General features: G+C 46.2%; 1 protein-coding gene across 16 annotated transcripts in view; it reads right to left on the reverse strand.

Moving 5' to 3' along the window:
• Pde10a (phosphodiesterase 10A) overlaps positions 1-17993 on the reverse strand; it is a 452326-nt gene that overhangs the window by 68283 nt on the left and 366050 nt on the right. For all 16 annotated transcript variants that reach the window (XR_005491608.2, XM_039089171.2, XM_039089160.2 and 13 more), the window contains one exon: positions 271-299. Coding sequence is in view for 11 of the 16 variants with exons in the window: in XM_039089171.2 (XP_038945099.1) it covers positions 271-299 (29 nt within the window). In the remaining 5 variants the exon portion in view is untranslated. The remainder of the gene's footprint in view (positions 1-270; positions 300-17993) is intronic.

Here is a 17993-nt window from a genome sequence, read left to right on the forward strand (position 1 = left end):
TGTAGCTAGGATGTAGGTGCCACCTCCACCCAAGGAGGCTGTGCAGTGGGGCCTTCACGGTTTCCTTTGGAGAGTCTGTAAATTCAACCTCTAAACCCAAGGTGGATACAGACCCGGGCTGTGCAGGCACACGGGAGCCTGATCTGGGTACTCAGAGACCCTGCTATACTTTTCTCCCCTGGACACTAAGATAACAGGGAAAGTTAGAGGGAGGAACTTCGTGTCTCCAGTCCTGGGGCAGTGCTGTAGGAAATGTGTCCAGTTACTCACCCTGCTGACTTCCTTAGGAGATGGTTCATCTGGGGGTAGAGAAGCAAGGAGAGAAAGAGTTAGCATCTGGAATGGGCACCAAGACATAGCACATGCGTTCGCTCTTGACATACTTCTTAGGAGGTCTGAGGGTCTTGATTTTTCAAGACTGGAAAGGTTAAACATAAAACATCGAGAGAATAAATTTGGGAAGACTAAATACCACAAGCAACTCTTTGTACATTGTATTAAGATTATAAAATAGATACTTGGTTACACACAAGCACAGTCAACTCTACGGACTCTAATGGGTTACAAAGAGGCAGAAGGAGAAAGGCCACACAGACACTGCCCTGCACCACCCCGCCCCAACCCCTCCCCCTTAGTGCATGTGCTCTGAGGAGAGGTCCCAGCAGTCATGCAAGGGCTTGGCCACTTCCTACAAAGGCTAGTGCAAGCAGCACACAGCAGCACACACCCCTGTGGCCAGCATTTATTGCTGAAGTGATAGTGACGGCTATCAGCTAGTCTCAGTGAGACCCCAAGGGACCAGCCACTGGTGCTGGCTATAGATAGGACAATGCCAGTATAATATCCACAGTGTAGGACATAGGATCTAGAGTGGCTTGTCGGCTGTGGCAACTCTGCCCACCTCTCCAGATCCAGCAGGGCAGGCCTGTAGTTTCAATGATGTATCCCTGGCATGTTGTTTCAATGTTGCATCCTTTCTCTAAATAAACTACATCTTTGTAAGCATTTCTATTTTGGGTCCTGCATCATCTTCAGCCATCAAAGTCTGTCTGCCTGTATAGTACACCTGCACCACATTAAGTTTGATACGTGCTTTCCTTTACAGCCTATGCTGGCCTCCAACTTACAGCCCTCCTGCCCCAGTCTGTGTCTGTACAGCAGGCCCAGCCAAAAACAGCCCCTATGCAAGCTGCCAAGTTCAGATGGGTCTGAGTTTCCCTTTTCTTTCGGTGCCTCCCATCAGCACATCCCTGGTTCCCAGTGTGTCCTGACATCCGTTTCCGCTATGAGACCAAGTCTAGCCCAGAGCACACTGGCTCTCAGCAATTAGGTTTCAACTCTGGGTATGGGCGATGATTGAGGAAGGGCGTCGGTATTGCCTCAAGGCTCCTCTAAGACTGAAGAATATACCCGGACTCAGGCACTTTTTAACCTTTATTGAAGCAGCATCATGGAAATTTTCACTTACTCTTCACCTCCCATTTTATTTTTTCCTAAACCTGCCTGAAAATGGAACTATTTAACCATCCTTGGTTTATTAGTGGGCTCTAAAGCTACAGAGGCTTGGGTGTGGGTGATAAAAAATTTGTGTCTAAGCAACTCATTAAGCAGGTCCTGAAGAGGCAGACTGGCTGGTATGGTGGTATGTGCCTAGAGAAGCTGAGGCAGGAGGATTGTAAGTATGAGGCCAGCTTATGCTGTGCAGTGAAAGCATATATCAAATTTAGTTAATGAATTAAAAACACAATCATTTCTACGGGCATCCAAAGTGGAGTGGCTGTGTGTGGTGGGGTTGGGTGTCCTGATGGAAGAGAGCCAAGGCAAGTGTGGCTCTGCACGCTCTCCCTCCACCACTGCAGAGAAGAACAGTTTCAGAGTCCCTCACCTGTTAAGAAAGGTTTTCCTGCTTCTTCTCGCTGACCTGGCCTGGCACTCCTATCCAAGTAGTAACCAGGTCCAAGCAAAGGCAGATTAGCATCTGACTCCTCAGACCAGTGCGTGCATAACAGATGCAGCCTGCAGAGAGCTACAGAACCAGCTATCCTCAGCTCTGTGGGCAATTCAAGGTATTTGAAAAAAAAACCTTGCCTGTAGATGATTCCTGGATTTTCACCTTGGAACTAATTTAGAAATATTATATTCTCCCCCTTCTCCTTCCTTCCCCTCCCCTCCTGCTCCTCCTTTTCTTTCTTCTTCTTTCTTCCTCTTCCTCTTCTTCTTCCTCTTCCTCTTCTTTCTCCTTCCCCTCTTTCCTTCTCTTCCTCTTCCTTCTCCTTTTACTCCTCCTCCCCCTTCTCCCCTCCTCTCCCTCCTCCTCTTCTCCCTCTTCCTCCTCCTCTTCTTCCTCCTCCTTCCTGTCCTCTCCTGACTTGGCACTTAGAACATGTTAAAAGAATGTCAAGACTATTACACACAGAATGTTGTCATGAGTCTAGCCAAGAAATCCCTGCTCTCTCTTCCTACACTTGAACTCTCCTGTCCCACAGATTTAAGCAAGTAGAAGGAAGGCATTTGCGTCCGTTCTGTAGTGGAGGGGCTCAAGTGAGCAATGGCAAGCCCTTGTCTGCAGGGTCCAGCTGTGCTGTCTTGAGAAAGGGCTGTACTGGGGAACCATAAAACATCTGAAAAGAAACACCATCTTAACAGTGGGAGTTGTCATTGAAAATAGACTTATTCTTCCGAAAGAAAGGAGAAAGAAAGGAAGAAAGAGAAAGAAAGAGAGAAAGAAAGGAAGAAGGAAAGAAAGAGAGAGAGAAAGAAAGAAGGAAAGAAAGAAAGAAAGAAAGAAAGAAAGAAAGAAAGAAAGAAGCAATTTGCTACATCTGACCTACACTATAGCATTGCTGGTGGACCCCCCTCCCACCCATTCATTCTGTTACTATCACTGGTAAACAGGAGGAATTCCAGGTTAAAGCCTCAGTTTGGAATGCTGTCCTAGTGGCATTGAGCAGCACCCATCACTGGGCTGCTGCTGCTGCTGTGTTTCACATAGTCTAATGGCCAAGCTCCCTTAAAGTCTGGGTAAGGGATACTGAAAACAGGGAACTGACTTGGATAACAAATTTTAAGTTGTTTGTGAGCATCAAATTGTCAGTAGAAAAGTTCACAGCAGAGGACCCAGGTCTTCAGGCAGGAGAGGGCCTCTTCCTTCAATGCATGCCTGTTCAACATCTAGACGCTGATCATCGGGTACATGCACACCATTGGTATAGACCAGCCTGGAAACCAGCAGTGTATGAACAAATAGGCTTGCTGAATACAAGTGTGTTTTTACAGAAGGGAAAACTACGTCCATCCAAGCTCCGTCTTAATGATCTTTAAAAGCCTTAGCAAGATCAGGGCACGCAAGAAAAAGAAACCCCTCAGGGGTTCCTAGTATTTAATGGTGTCCCTTTCACAGTAAATATTCCCTTTAAATATTTGATAAGTCTTTATAAATGTGTGGGTATTTGTGTTTTGTGATCACTCTCAATGTGTCCCTGATGAGAGCGAGAAGGGATTGTAGTAATGGAACCACATTTGTAGCAGCAGACGAAAGAAATCCGGACCTCAGCAGGCAGGTACTGGAGTGCCCCAGTGGGCTTCTGTCCCAGGCTCACTCTGATCTGAACAACCCTGTAGTGACGCCAAGTGGGGTTACATGAAGCTAAACTGTTCTGCCCAGCAAACAAAACCAGGGGAGGGAAGAGACACCGGCAGAGAGGGAAATGTGTCACATCAGACAAGGGGCTAATATTAAGGATATATAAGGAACTGTAGAAATTGGGCCTGTGGGGATGGCTCAGTGGGGGGAATGTGTTTGTTGTGCAAACATGGGGAGCTGAGCTTGGATTCCCCGCTACTCAGTTAAAAAGCTAGTGAAGGCAGCACGTGTTTACAACCCCAGCACTGGGGTCCAGAGATAGGTAGGTCTTGGGAGCTCAAATCAGTGAGCTCAGGTTCAGCGACAGGCCTTGTCCCAAAACATAAGGGGGAGTGTAACAGAAAGCACCCAATGCCAACCCCCACCACCACGTACCTGCACACATATCTGCTGCGTACAGCAACTTGTACACACAGACGCCAATCAGTAAAAGGGTGGGACAGTGTCAACAGAGGAGACACACTGATCAGTAAATACTTGAATAGATATTCAAGTCCCTTAACCATCAGAGACATGCAAACCAAAACGGTTTGGGGATTCCATCTCACCCCAGTCAGAATGGACACAGACACCCAGACACTAATGGGGTCGTAGAGAGTGGCGTCTTATTTACTGCTGGCTGGCGGGGTTGTGTATCTGGTGTAGCTGCCAGAAATCAGAATGGAGGGTCTTCAAGAAGCTACGACTCACTGAAGTGGGGGTTGGATGACCTCACTGCTGGCTCTCTAGGACAGACCCAGGGGGCAAAGTCAACACTACCCAGAGGCTTGCACAGCCTCTCGCACTGCTGCGGCATTAAACAATGCTCAGGAGCTGAACCAGCCTGGATGGTCACCAGCCAGTGAACGGTAAGGAAGATGTGGGACAGAGAAAGGGGTTCTATTAACTGCAATGGGAGTCACACTCTGTGTAGGAAAGGGGGGCCCACAGTTAAGCAAAATAGACCAGACTCAGAATTATTACACATTTTCTTTCAGATGTAGAATCTAGATTTAAAACTTTCCCTACCCCCGTCTCTCTCTCTCTCTGTGTATGTATGTATGTATGTATGTATGTATGTATGTATGTATGTATGTATATATGCATGCATGCATATATGTATGGCTATGAGTCTGCTTGTCTGTGCCCATAAGTGTGCGTGTGTGAGAGTGTGTGTGTGTGAGTGTGTGTGTGTGTGTGTGTGTGTGTGTGTGTGTGTGTAAAACAAGTCACATTAATCTGGAACTTTCTCATATTAGGGAAGCGTAGCAAGCAGACACTGCTGCTTGACCACACCTGTCTCGAGTTGTATTTTGCTGGGTCTCCCAATAACAAACATTATTAAGCAACCTTTCTTCGTCATCCAAACACTTGTCTCTTTGGGTATAATGAATATTTAATATAGCGCCTTTTTGGAAACTCAGTGAATGTCTCGAGAGGTGTACCTAGTAGCCAGACACAGCATTGCACTGCTGACTGTGCTAGAAGACCACATGGAGTCAGCAAAAAAAAAGCCAGCGCCGCTGTCTTTCCAGGGATAGACTCACTCATGAAATCGAGACACAAGATCCTGAGCAGAAAGAGTGGTGCTGGAGGTGTTTAATGCCTACTCTCAAATTATGCTTTGAAGAGACAGTAACAAAATCCAGTGTGACGAAAGCATAAGAAGGCAGGCACTGGAATGGAGAGCAGACCCAGACGTGAGCACTTAATGCCACACCCACCAAAAACATGAGAAAGGTGGGTGTCTATGTGCAGAAGAAGCAGACGAGGTCCACACCTCTCACAATGCACACGAATCTATTCAAGATGGGGAAAGGACCATAAGGTAAACCGACTTCAGGAGCTAAAACTCTGTCAGCTGAGCCACAAAAAGCTTCCTTGGCTCACCAGAGTTTCTGCCTAATTACATCTGTCATCGGTGGGTCCATTTGTCAGATTCCAAGCTCTCGTGACCCAGTGAGAAGGTTCAACAGGTAAGGTCCGCAACTTGAACCAACAGCTACATCTTAGAGATGCATCCAATTATTTAACAGTCTTTGGGGTCCATCACTGTGTGGTACCAGTGGGTATAGAAGTAAATGACACCCCATTAAACATGCACAGTTAATATATACATTAATTAACAAGCTGGGTAAAACAAAGGACAGTCCTTCTCAGACTGATGCTGATGAATCTCAGGATTGGTACTGTCTTAAGGATCTGAGAAACAAGGTGAGACCATGTCGCAAAATGCAAGGGGTCCCCGAAGTTCCCGAAGGATGATGCTGGAGGTTACGTCAGCCGCAGAGCCACCTCCTCAGCCTGATTATTTGTGCTTTAATCTATGACGTCTAATTTTGGTTCAACTATGTGAAAAGCCTCTGGGAGGATTCTGTTACTTGGTGGTGCGCCAGAACTTGTTCTTGCCTGAAAACTTAAGCATCAAACTACAATACACAGGCTACAGTTTCCATTTTGCCTGCTTAAGGTATGTGACAGTCACAAAGCAGCAGGCTGTGGGCTCGAGAGGGAGCGGAGGGAGGTGTTGGAGGAAGGAAAGGGAAGGGAGAATGGTTGTCTCTATAATTTAATTTGTTGCTAAGAACTTTGCCATTTCCCAAACCCAAGTACATCTACCAGCACTTGCAGATGAGGGTACAAAGCCACCATACTTGCAGCCACACCCACACCCAAAGGCCCTGACACGTGCCAGCCTGGTGCTCACTGTGAAAATTCAGCCACTGTCATTCATGGGCAAGGTTGGGCATCAGGACTTCTGGGAGTCTGGACGCTGGACCACTCCTCTTGCTAAGCCCTTCCTGCCCCCAGACCACTGTACTTCCACATTTCCTTCCTAATCTCTCCTTCATCCCGCAGATGTCAGTTCCCTGGCAACGCCCCCTGCACCTGCTTCCACCCCGGCTTGGGCTTCCAAGGGACCAGTCAGAAACAGGAAGACAGGAGCTGGGGCTGGCGGGATACAGTACAGCTCCAGTGTGCAACGACTTCTCCGTGTCCTGATTCCAGGAAAGGCACAGCCAAGGTGCTGAGCTGAGTTACATCCATGCCAAACCTCAGGAGACCCAGCCACCCACCTGTACATCATGTCCCAGTGCTTGCTGTCCTAACCAGTCTCCTTTAAACATCTCCTCTCCTTGTCCACCACTTGGAGGAACCCTAACCCTGCTCAAGTTCAACTGCCTGCTGGAGACTGGCTGCTGACCCTAGAGGGAAGGCCCCAGTCAGGAAGGAAGATGTGTCCTCGTTCCTCACAGGGCAGTGATGCTGTCAGCACATCCTGCCTTAGATGCAGAGGAGGAACTGGCTCAGGTGGATGCTGCACCTCACTCTCTGCTTGGGCCCTTCCCTCAGTCTCACAGGGATAGAAAAGCTGGGGCTTCTCTGTGCTACCCTCTGTGTCAATGTAGGAGGTTAAATGCATCTTCTCTTTCTGTGTCCACTCCCTCCCCTCCCCCCCTGTCCCTACCCTATTTCCCCATGCCTACTCTACCACTGTGCCCATCTCATCCCCTCCTCACTGTAGTCATCTCATCCCCTCCCCCCATGCCCATCTCATCCTCTCCCTCCTATACTAACCCCATCACCTATGCCCATCCCATTACCTCCCTGCTTGTATACAACCTTAAATCATCCAGCCACAAACAGAATTAGTATCAGTGGAGACAAATGTGGTGTTTTCAAATTAGACATTCAGTCCCTCAATCTCGGTTTCTTAAATGGGCGCGTTGTCATGTCAAACACTAGGTTAGATGCAGAAGGCTAAGGAAATGGATGGTAGGCTGTGCCACCAAGCAATTCCTGAGAACTGGAAACTTGGGAAACATCACAGGAACCGTCTATGCCTGTGTATGAGAAACTGTAGGAGCAGAACCATGGAACATGTGGTGTTTACAGCTGGACATTTTACAGTAAGTCCCTTAGCTCAAACCCATGTCAGGCAAAAACACAAGCTTCCTCAACAAGTGGATGGACCAGTAGCCTCCCATCAAAAGGAAGTACTCCTTCTAGGAAGTCATTAAAGTAGCATTAATGTTATTCTTGTGTGTGTGTGTGTGTGTGTGTGTGTGTGTGTGTGTGTGTGTGTGTGTGTTAGTGTATAGTGTGCAGCCCAGAATGAAATGTCAGGGGACTTCCTTTACCATTGCACAATGTATTTTTAAATTACTTTTAAATTATTATTAGTAGTAATACATTATTGTGTGTGCTGCATATCTGGGGATTCAGGCACACACACGGCATGGTAGGAATGTGGAAGTTCGAGGACAGCTTTAGATGGTGGTGATCCCCTTTCACTATAGGTTGCAAAGATGAGACTCAGATCAACAGGCGTGCGCGTGCTCGCCAAGCACTTTTACCTGGTGAGCCATCTTGTTAGTTTTGACTTCAAAACACTGGAAATGACTCAACTGTGCTTTAGCTGAGGCTTGACAATGACAAGAGGCTATACCCAGAGATAGCTCAGCATCACATCATACCATACACACACACACACACACACACACACACACACACACACACACACACACACACACACCAGAGCTCAGGAGGATCTCACAGCTGAGGCTCTAAGAGACTCAGACTGATTGGAAGTGCTTAAACATTACTTGATATATACAGAACTTGGGGGGGGAACCCCCAAACCATAGCAATAGAGAGCCACTTGGTCAGGGCTGAATTAGATGTGCAGCGGTGTGGCTGGGAGGGGAGATAGCAGTGTCACGGGTGTGCTGTGTCCTGAATCTGGTGGTAACCCGAACCAAGGTGTGTTAAAACCCACAGCACTGTGCACCAGGAAAAGAAATCACCAGCCCTGAATCAGTCTATAAGGAGATTCCATTGCCTTGTCAGAGATGTGGGAGCAGGCTTGGAAGGCTGCTGAGGTAAGAAGGGTTAGGGGGCCGAGCTCCCTCTTCAACTGTCTGACTCAAAGTCTGCACAAAGTGTTACTTGAGACTACACTGTCATGAGATCATGAGAGTCTGCTGGAAACAGGGAAGAACTTCCTGTCCCCACAGCACGGCATAACTCAGAGCCATGAACGGTCAGAGCAGAGCCAAGGGCGCTTGGATGGAAGGGCGTGATGTAGACTGATTAGCTGTCGCAGGAGGAAAAGCCTTCACTGCACTGAAAAGGACGTTGAGCTCGAACATTAACAGGGAGAGGGTGGCAGCCTGTAGCTGGTTTCTCAGGCTGTCATAGAGCTATGACTTGTGAGTGTCAAAGGATGCAGAACAGTTTTCACATTGAGAACGATGTCACTTCAGAGCAAACTAGAAGAGCAGCCAGCATTCTGACACGTGGCACATGAGATAGACTTCAGCTACAGTGAGGCATTCGGTGTGCGCTATGCAAAGTTCAGACCCCTGGCCGCACTGTGCACATCAGGCCAGAGGACAGGCCCTGGAAGCTCACGCATCACCTATGGCTCTGCCTCAGACAGATGCCGGTAACTGTGTGGGTGAGGAAAGCCTGCTTTTCCACACCAAAGGCATTTTTAAGTGGTCTTGCAAAAGGCAGAGAAACTTTTCAAAGGAATGAAAAAAAATCAAAATGAGAAAAACAATAGCTATCATTCAACAACGATTTAAAAAAAAAAAACAAACCCACAGTTTGAAATCAGAAAGGAGAAGAAACGACTTCCCACACCTCTGGAGTGACCACTCAGATACACAAACAAATGGCAGGTTGCCTACCTCCTCTCAAGCAGTGGCTGAGAAAGCTCAGAGGAGCTGCAGAGGGAGGGGAAGCCACTGTGGAGGAGGAAAGGGAAGCAGAGCTAGGAAGATGGTTGTCCTCCGGCCTCCTTCAGAGCACCCAAGGTCGGACAGACCTCACCTGCTGCCTGCACCCCACAGCTCAGTTACAGAGAGCATGGGGCCTTTCTCAGAGCTCCAGCTAGCTCACTTAAGGACTGCCTGCCATGGCTTCCCATCACCTCATGTTTCCATGGGAAATATATATACTGGGAATAAGAGAGTTGGGGAAAAACTGACAGCTCCCTCAGTTGTTTGCACTTCAAAGCCCTGAAATGTTTTCTAGATGTCCTAGGGTGCTCAGCCATATTCAAGGAGAAAACAATCTCAATGAGCCATTGGGGTGCCTTCCCAAAACACTCGCCTACTTCTGCACCCTGAGAGGCTCCGGGAGTCCTTATTAGGGCATCAGATACTTGGGAAGAAGCTCAGAGACTTGTTTGCTTTTCCACTCACATCACCGCTTAAGCCACAGGGGCACTAAGCCATCCTTCATATTTAAAGTCTGTTTGAAGAGACAACCACTGCATCTCCTGAGTTCCGTATTTGTGTGGGGGGGTAGCTCTGCCAGGCTCCTCTCTCTGAAGAGCAGGTACACAGCCCTCTTCAGATAACTCCCTTGGGTTTCTTCCCGTGGGGGGCTCTGTGTAGAAGGCCTTGGTCCTCTATGTAATGGCGAGAAGGAACGGACCTAGGAAAGGCGGGAGCTAGCGGGGAGTCATTCTGGAAGACCTTGAAAAGAGATATGGGAGCCCAGCCTCTCGGGTGTTCCTTTTCAAAATGTCATCTCTACCCACAACAGGTCTGTCCTTCTGTAGCTGTGACAGCATCAAGCCAGTGCTATACCCTTTTATCTCCAAAACTGTAAGCTAAATGAGCCCCCCTTTCTTTGCTCACTGGGCCTGCTTCGAGTAATAAAACAGAAGGCTAACAACCGGTTCCAAGTGCAGCAAATTATCAGATTCTCCCACTGTCCATGTGATCCTCACACGTTTAACTCCCATGGTACAGCAGAAGCAGCTCTCTGTCCTCTGCCTTCCGAAGAATCCTAGTCTTCCCAAACTGACCTATTATACAGACACAGAAAGTGGGATTAAAGTAAGTGCTCTGCACACCTACTGAAATCCTACCGAAAGGTCCCACTTACTGTTCTGTTGCGGTGAAGAGCTGCCGTGGTCAAGGCAACTCTTATTTATAAAAGAAAGCATTTAATTGGGGGTTTGCCTGCAGGTTCCGAGGGTTAGCTCATTATGACTGTGATGATGATGATGAAAGCAGACAGGCATGGTGCTTCTGGGGAAGTAACTGAGGGCTTTACATCCTGATCCATGGCTGACATGGAGGGAGAGAGGGAGGGAAGATGGGGGGAGGGGAAGAGAGGGGGGGAGGGAGAGAGAGATAAAGGCAGACGAACAGAGGCAGACAGACAGCCGGACAGGCAGACAGACAGCAGGCCTGGTGTAGACTTTTGAAACTTCAAAGCTGATTCCCAGCCATACACTTCCTCCAACAAAGACATTTCCACCCCAGGTAGGCCACACCTCCTAATCCTTCCCAAACAGTCCAGCAACTAGAGACTATGCAAACATTTGATCCTATGAGGGTCACGCTCCTTCAAACCACTGCAGGTGCCTTTGACTGTGTTCTCTGTGAAACTTTAGCCTAAAATTCATCTCAAATATCCAGAGCAACAGCCATTCTTTTATCAGGCTTTGTTTCTTCATGTTAATAATACCTATGGCCTTTGTCATGCTTGATTGCTTGGGAAGTGGTGGGCCAGCTACATCTCCTGTCCTCTGCTCTGTCACATGCCGTAATGCTCCTCCTCAGAGGTGAGTGTAGACCCTTTCTTCTTGATACATGGCTTGCTCAAATTCTACCTTTTTTTAAAAAAGATTTACTTTTATTTTATTGTTGTGTGTAAGTACACTGCAGCTGTCTTCAGTCACACCAAAAGAGGGCATTGGATCCCATTACAGATGGTTGTGAGCCACCCTGTGATTGCTGAGAATTGAACTCAGGACCTCTGAAAAACCAGTCAGTGCCCTTAACCACTGAGCCATCCCTCCAGTCCAAATTGTACTTTTCACCAAATGTTTTTAGCATTTTATACTCGGGCTTTGAAACATGCAGAAGCCAAAACGAACTATACTTGAAAACACTGAAACCATACTGTCTTTATAACAACCTGTGACGAAATGCTATGCCCTTACATTTAGGGGTGGTGATACAAATGCATGGAAAGTCATGCTTTGATTTCAAAGTGGATACATTACTTTGATCCTGGGACAAGTCCTCAGTTCCCACAGCCACTGCACCTGTGAAACAGGTCGTGTGGAGTGATCTGGGAGGCAACAGATGGCTGGAACACTGAAACTTGATTGGCTCCTTCCGACTACAGACAATAGGACATGTCATGACAGTTCACTCAAAAACAAACAAAACCCCTCACATTATCAAATCTTCAAAGGTATTTTTTTGTCTTTTCTTTTTTTTTTTTTTTTTTTTTTTTTCAGAGCTGGGGACCGAACCCAGGGCCTTGCGCTTACTAGGCAAGAGCTCTACCACTGAGCTAAATCCCCAACCCCTCTTCAAAGGTATTTAAGGACTTCGGTTAAGTAAGTGTCCTAGAAGGTCCAGCCTCGGCACTGCCTGCTCATCATTCCAGCCTCCTCCTGTGATGGTCCAAAAAGGCTGTGTCTGCTTTGAAGTTTTCTCCTAACTACCCCTCCCACACAGTTCAGACTTCATAATGCCTTCTGGGGATGACATTTTATCTTCTTGGTAACCCTCCCTTCCCAGGACAAGAGCTGATCACGCCAGAGGCAAATAGGTACCCACTGCCCTTTCCTCTCTGCCCTTCCGAAAGCCGAATTCAACAGCTGGGATGGCTGATATGGAAACAAGGGAAGAAAACCAAAGAAAAACATGAAGAACAAATACAGAAAGGGTTGACACCACGTGACACCTCCAACCCAGACCACTGCAAACACAGGAAGACTAACAAACAAACAAACGTAGGGTTTCAAGCTGGAAATCTCAGAGGACAGCACATCAAAACTGCCACTTGCAGAGTAACCAAGAGGATCTGCCACGCATGCGACGTATTTCAGCCCAGCAGTGATCAGGGCTGAACTGCTACGCTGGCCACCTTGCCTGACCGGTCCACTGCTTCCTGCCACACCACTGCTTCCTAAATCTGTTCCTCCTTTCTCCTCCCAGGCTCTCAGAAATCGAGTCCAGAGGTCCCGATCCCTGCTTTTGCCACTTCTCAAAGCTCCTCAGTCCGCGTCAGAGCTAGTTTTTGTCTTCCAGGTGCCCTGACCACCGGCCGTGAACCCAGACAACCTAAGAAGTCCTATAGAGCCCACACAAACAAGGGCACCAGGCACTGAGACAGTGGATCTAAATGAGATGTACACAGTTTCTGACCAGCTCCAGGGTGACAATTCTCTGGTCCAGGAGTCTCTGATAACACCCTTTCCAGTGTTGTCTTCGCCACCAAAAGATGTCTGAGCCACGCCTCCATTCCTGTGTTCTGACAGCCTCAAACATCTACCCTCAGGAAGTACAAGTTCCCTGTTGGCAGTAACACAAGAAACACTGTTCCTGTGGCACTGCAGAGCCAAGGACACAGGCAGGCAGCCATTCTCAACCAGAAGCCAGGTTTAACTGGCCGAAGGCCAGCACTGGATTTTCAATGTTTCGTTAAACCCTTCTATGCCAGACATTACGCTAGACCTTTATGCGTAATCAGCAATGCTGAAACAATGTTACTGTTTGTTCTGAGCGCTGGATGGTTTCTCTGCAACAATTGAGCTTCTAGAGAAGAGCGAGCAAGTTCCTTGTTCCCTTTTCTCTGGTTACACCCTCACAGTAGGTAATCAATAAAAACCAGTGAGGTGGTGACTGAATGGTTAGCCAGAGAAGCATGTCACACTGGGTCACACACCACATACAATTAGCTATCACAGTTAGTGTTTCTGTCAACTTGCCACAAGCTAGAGTCATTTGGGAAGAGGCTTATCTCAACTGAGAGAATGTTTCCACCAGACTGGCCTGTGAACAAGAAGAGTATGGGGCTTTTTTTATTATTATTATTTGATGGTTGATGTGAGAAAGTCCAGCTGCCAGTGGGTGGAGCCTTCCCTAGACAGGTGGTCCTGCATAGTGTAAGAAAGCAGGCTGAGCAAGCAAGAGGGAGCAAGCAGGTAAGCAGCACTCATCTGTAGCTTTTACTTCTCCAGGCTCCTGCTCCGATACTGACCTGACATCCCTGTGTTCAAGTAGGACAGGAGAGTTGTGAGATGAACTAAACCCTTTCCTCCCAAGTTACTTTTTTGGTCATGATGTTTTGTTTGTTTGTTTTTTGTTTTTTAACAATAGAAAACTTAGCCAAGATGCTTGCCTCTCAGGTGCACATTTCTACCATTAAACTTCCAGTAAAGTCTTAAGATGTAGACTTGAAAGCAATGAGAAATTGTTATACCACTATTCTTCATGGGTTTTTATGTTTAAAAAAAAATCTCTCATAGGGGATACAAAAGATTAGGTGCTAAAAAGAATTACATTAACTAACACTTAAATAGCATCTTTTTCTATATGTGCAACCATAAAAGAAAACCTAGATGAAAACAAGTCTTTTCTAGAATCTAATAGCTCATAAAGTTTTTTTTTTTTCATTTGAACCTCCCAGAGAAGAGACAAGGCTTTTGCTCAGAAAACGCAATAGCTTTGAATGCTTTACTAAGATCTACCACCAACTACAGAAACAGCTTTGGAAATAAGTCTAGTCCATAGCAAAGGAATATGTTTGAATCAGTTTCCCAAGTTCTCTCAATATTATGATGATGAGACTTAATTCTTCACGTTATTAGACTCTCAACCTGAGGCCTGACTCAGAATCACAAGCCAAGCGGTACACTTAAAGACACATTATCAGGGTAACAGAGACACACAATTAACAGAACTAAGGCAATCTCTCAATTACTGTCAGGGCTGCCTCCTCTCTAGCCTCCAGTTGGTAGGCTCATGGTTATTTATATAACCACATCAAAGCACTCAACACACAATATCCATTGCCAAAAGCAAAGGAATGCATGGTTTCAAACTCTTACGTTGTTAATGTAATGTCAGTGGCTGAGATTTTAAAAAAAAAAATCAGAGGCAATTTAAAAAAAATCATTCTAATTTCAAAGAAAAGAAAAAAATTGTCCAAAATTATGTTCCATGAAAACCATCTCAGGCATGGCTTGTTTTCTTATTCACAATGTGTACATCGTTGGTTAGTGTCCTACAGCAGGCTACAACCTTGCCAATCTGTGTGTTCTGGCAAAGAAACGCATGCCTCATTAGTCTGCGGTGCCATTACACTAGACACCAGCATAGCAGCCATCTGTTTGATATTAACCAGTTTAAATATAGCTAAATCTGGAGCCCGGGTTATCGAATAGTAGGTTGGGGTGGCATGATTTAAATCTTTATTCTAGATGTGAAATGTCTAAGGATTTCATTGGATAATAATAAATCCCATCTCTAGAATCAATGTCAAAGGGGAAAAATAGGCAATAACTACGCTTTTGTATTAAAGTGAAAACTATGTAAATTTTTAAAACTTAAGGGAGCTGTCGAAACAACACTTTCATTATTAATCACTCAAATATCCTAATACTTAAAATAGTCTATTAAAAATAGCAATAAAGTAAAAATAGAAATTAAGCACTTTTTTTAAAACGGCAATGGTAGCATCTAGTCTAGAACGCACCACACAAAACCACAGACCGCAAACAACAGCAGTCTACCAACAATTTTTAAAGCATTTAGGCTGATTCACCACCCTCAGGTACTAAGTAAACTTCCTTCAAATATTAATGTGACATCAGAACTTAGGGCTTTATTAATATACAGCTTAAATATCATCATAACCTCAAGGACACCAAGTGTGGTCACCCTGAGTGCCGCTGCATCGCTCTTTGTAACACTGCCCACACTGGTAACCAAAGGACATGAGACACCGCTGACAGTCCAGGAAATGTTCTGTCCTTCTTGCCTATAAGACACAGAATAGTGTTAGCAGTATGGAATCGGGTCCCATCTTGGAGACTCTTGCAGAAAGTTTGGAGGACAGGGCCTTCGCATAGCCTCACGCTTGTGCTGTGTGTGGACACAGGTGTTCAGTGCTAACTGTTATAGAAATCCCAAAGGGCACTGATCGGGGCTGTCATCCATAGCTCACGTACAAATGAGTAAATGTGTAAAATTTGGTGGGATTAAGTGTGAAACACAATTCTTTCCAAAACTTGGTTTCTCCCCAAACGCATCTATGGATGCTTGATGGAACAGTTGGAAACTCCTTAGAGGTTATGCTCTATTGGAAACTCTCTGCTGGCTTCCCATGTGACTGCAACAGCTTATAAAGAAAATAAATGCAAACCCCAGCTTCCAACATCACTTTAAAACAGATCATTGGGAACTTGGAGCCACGATCAGCTTCAGAAAACGATGTTGAGTGCTGGGGGTTGGGGAGGGGGGTGCTCAGTGCATAATAAACCCTTGTGTCCTGGAACAGGAGTGTGCCTCCAGCGCCCATGAAAAACCTAAGTGGCTGCTTAGACCTACATTCCTCATGCTGGGGGAGATAGAGGCTGAAACTGTCTCAGAAAACAAGGTGGATGACTCATAGGGAGCAATACCAGAAGTTTACTGACCTCTGTGCTCATGTGAACATACGTGCAACGCACAACATACACACATGTATATACACTTAGCAGACACATGCGTATACACACATACAGAATATTTGAATACACACACGCAGATGCCACTCGGCTGTGTGAAAAATGTTATAGTGTGAACTGGAAACGGAAAGAAAGCAATATAACTGTATTGAAAACACTAAGAGCACACGCTGCTCAAGCCCTAATCCGAACAGTCAAGTTGTCACCCCTATCCAGGAGCCCCTTTCTCTTTCCCTTCTCCCACCAGGCTGCCCTGGCTACAAACTGCAGGGACAGGCTAGGCTTACCATCGCATGGCCAAAAAGAAAACAGTGCGTCACAACTTTCCCCTGTTTGTTAGACCAGTGACCCTTTAACACACTCTGGAGACAACAGCAGGCTCGACAAGCTATTTCCTGCATAAAGGCACAAGCTGCCTTGAGGGACTGAAAATATGCACGAGTTGGACTTTCCGATTCAGAGGCCTGGTTGTGGATTTTCAAATTAAGTGTAAAGTCGGTACAAATATTACACATACACACATACAGAGAGTGGAGAAGAGGGAGCGAGGGAGGGAGAGGGGGAAAGGGAGAGTGGGAAAAGGAGAGGGGAAAGGGGGAGGGGAAATGGGGAGGGGGAAAGGGGGAGGGTAGGGGAAGGGGGAGAGACAGAGAGAAGCTGAGACACATCTGGTATCTGGCCTCACGTAGTCAACATTTCTGGTGCAACTCACTCCCGTAGGAAGCTTTCAGATGAGCTTGGGAAAGATACACCCAGCACCAGTGTGACAAGTGACCACAGACTAACAAGAACCACTGGGCCAATTAACCATCCAGCTTCCTGCTTTTGCCTTCCCAAATGCGTCGATGAACTCTGTGCCTCTCTCTGGAATCATAGGGCAATAAACACTTCCTTCTGTACACTGGTGTGGTTGGTTTTTTTTTTTTTGTTTGTTTGTTTGTTTTTGTTCATGGTGGGTTTTTTGCAGCAACAGAAAAGTAACTGATGCCATATGTGTGTGCCTGTCTTCATGTGCACAAGAGTGCGGGTGCCCTAGGCAGCTGGGAATACCAGATAGACCCCCTGGAGCTGGAGCAGATGGTTTTGAATGCCCCCACTTGGGTGCTGAGGACCAAATTTGGTTCTGCAAGAGCACACTTGCTATTAACCACTCAGCTATCTCTCGAGCCCTTATAAAAAACGTTTAGTGTTCGCTTACATAGCAACACTAAAATTGATGTTAAAGATTATCCTTTGTAAGAACCAAACTTTACATTCTATGCTTGGCACAAGTTAGATTTACTTGGGAAGAGGAACCCTCAGTTGGAAAATTCCTCGAGATCAGGCTAAAAGCAGGACCTGATTCTTAGTCCTGGGTGTTACTGAGCAACCTAGTAAGCAGCACGCCTCCATGGCCTCTGCATCAGTTTCTGCCTTCAGGTTCCTGTAAGAGTGCCTGCCCTGACTTCCCCCAGCTATAGAGGGTGTCCTGAGAGTTACAAGCTGAAATAAACTTTCTCCTTCCCAAGTTGCTTTATGGTCAAGATGTTTTCTCATAGCAATAGACACTCTGAGACGTGTTCTCTAAGAATCATGTTTTTGCATTACATTATCCATTATTGCATAGTGAATTGAAATATGTATCTTGTGTTTGTATGAGTGTATGTGTGTATGCATGTGTATACATGTGTGTGAGTGTACGTGTATGTGTATATGTGTGTGAGTGTATGTGTGACTGTGTACATGTGTGTATGTGTGTAAGTGTGCATGTATATGTATATGTGAGTGCATTGTGAGTGTGTTCACATATATGTGTGTATATGTGTATGAGTGTATATGTGTGTATACATGTGTATGAGTGTGTGTGCATACATGTGTGCACATGTGTGTGAATGTGTA

This window comes from Rattus norvegicus, chromosome 1, assembly GCF_036323735.1.
Source record: "Rattus norvegicus strain BN/NHsdMcwi chromosome 1, GRCr8, whole genome shotgun sequence".
NCBI lineage: Eukaryota > Metazoa > Chordata > Mammalia > Rodentia > Muridae > Rattus > Rattus norvegicus.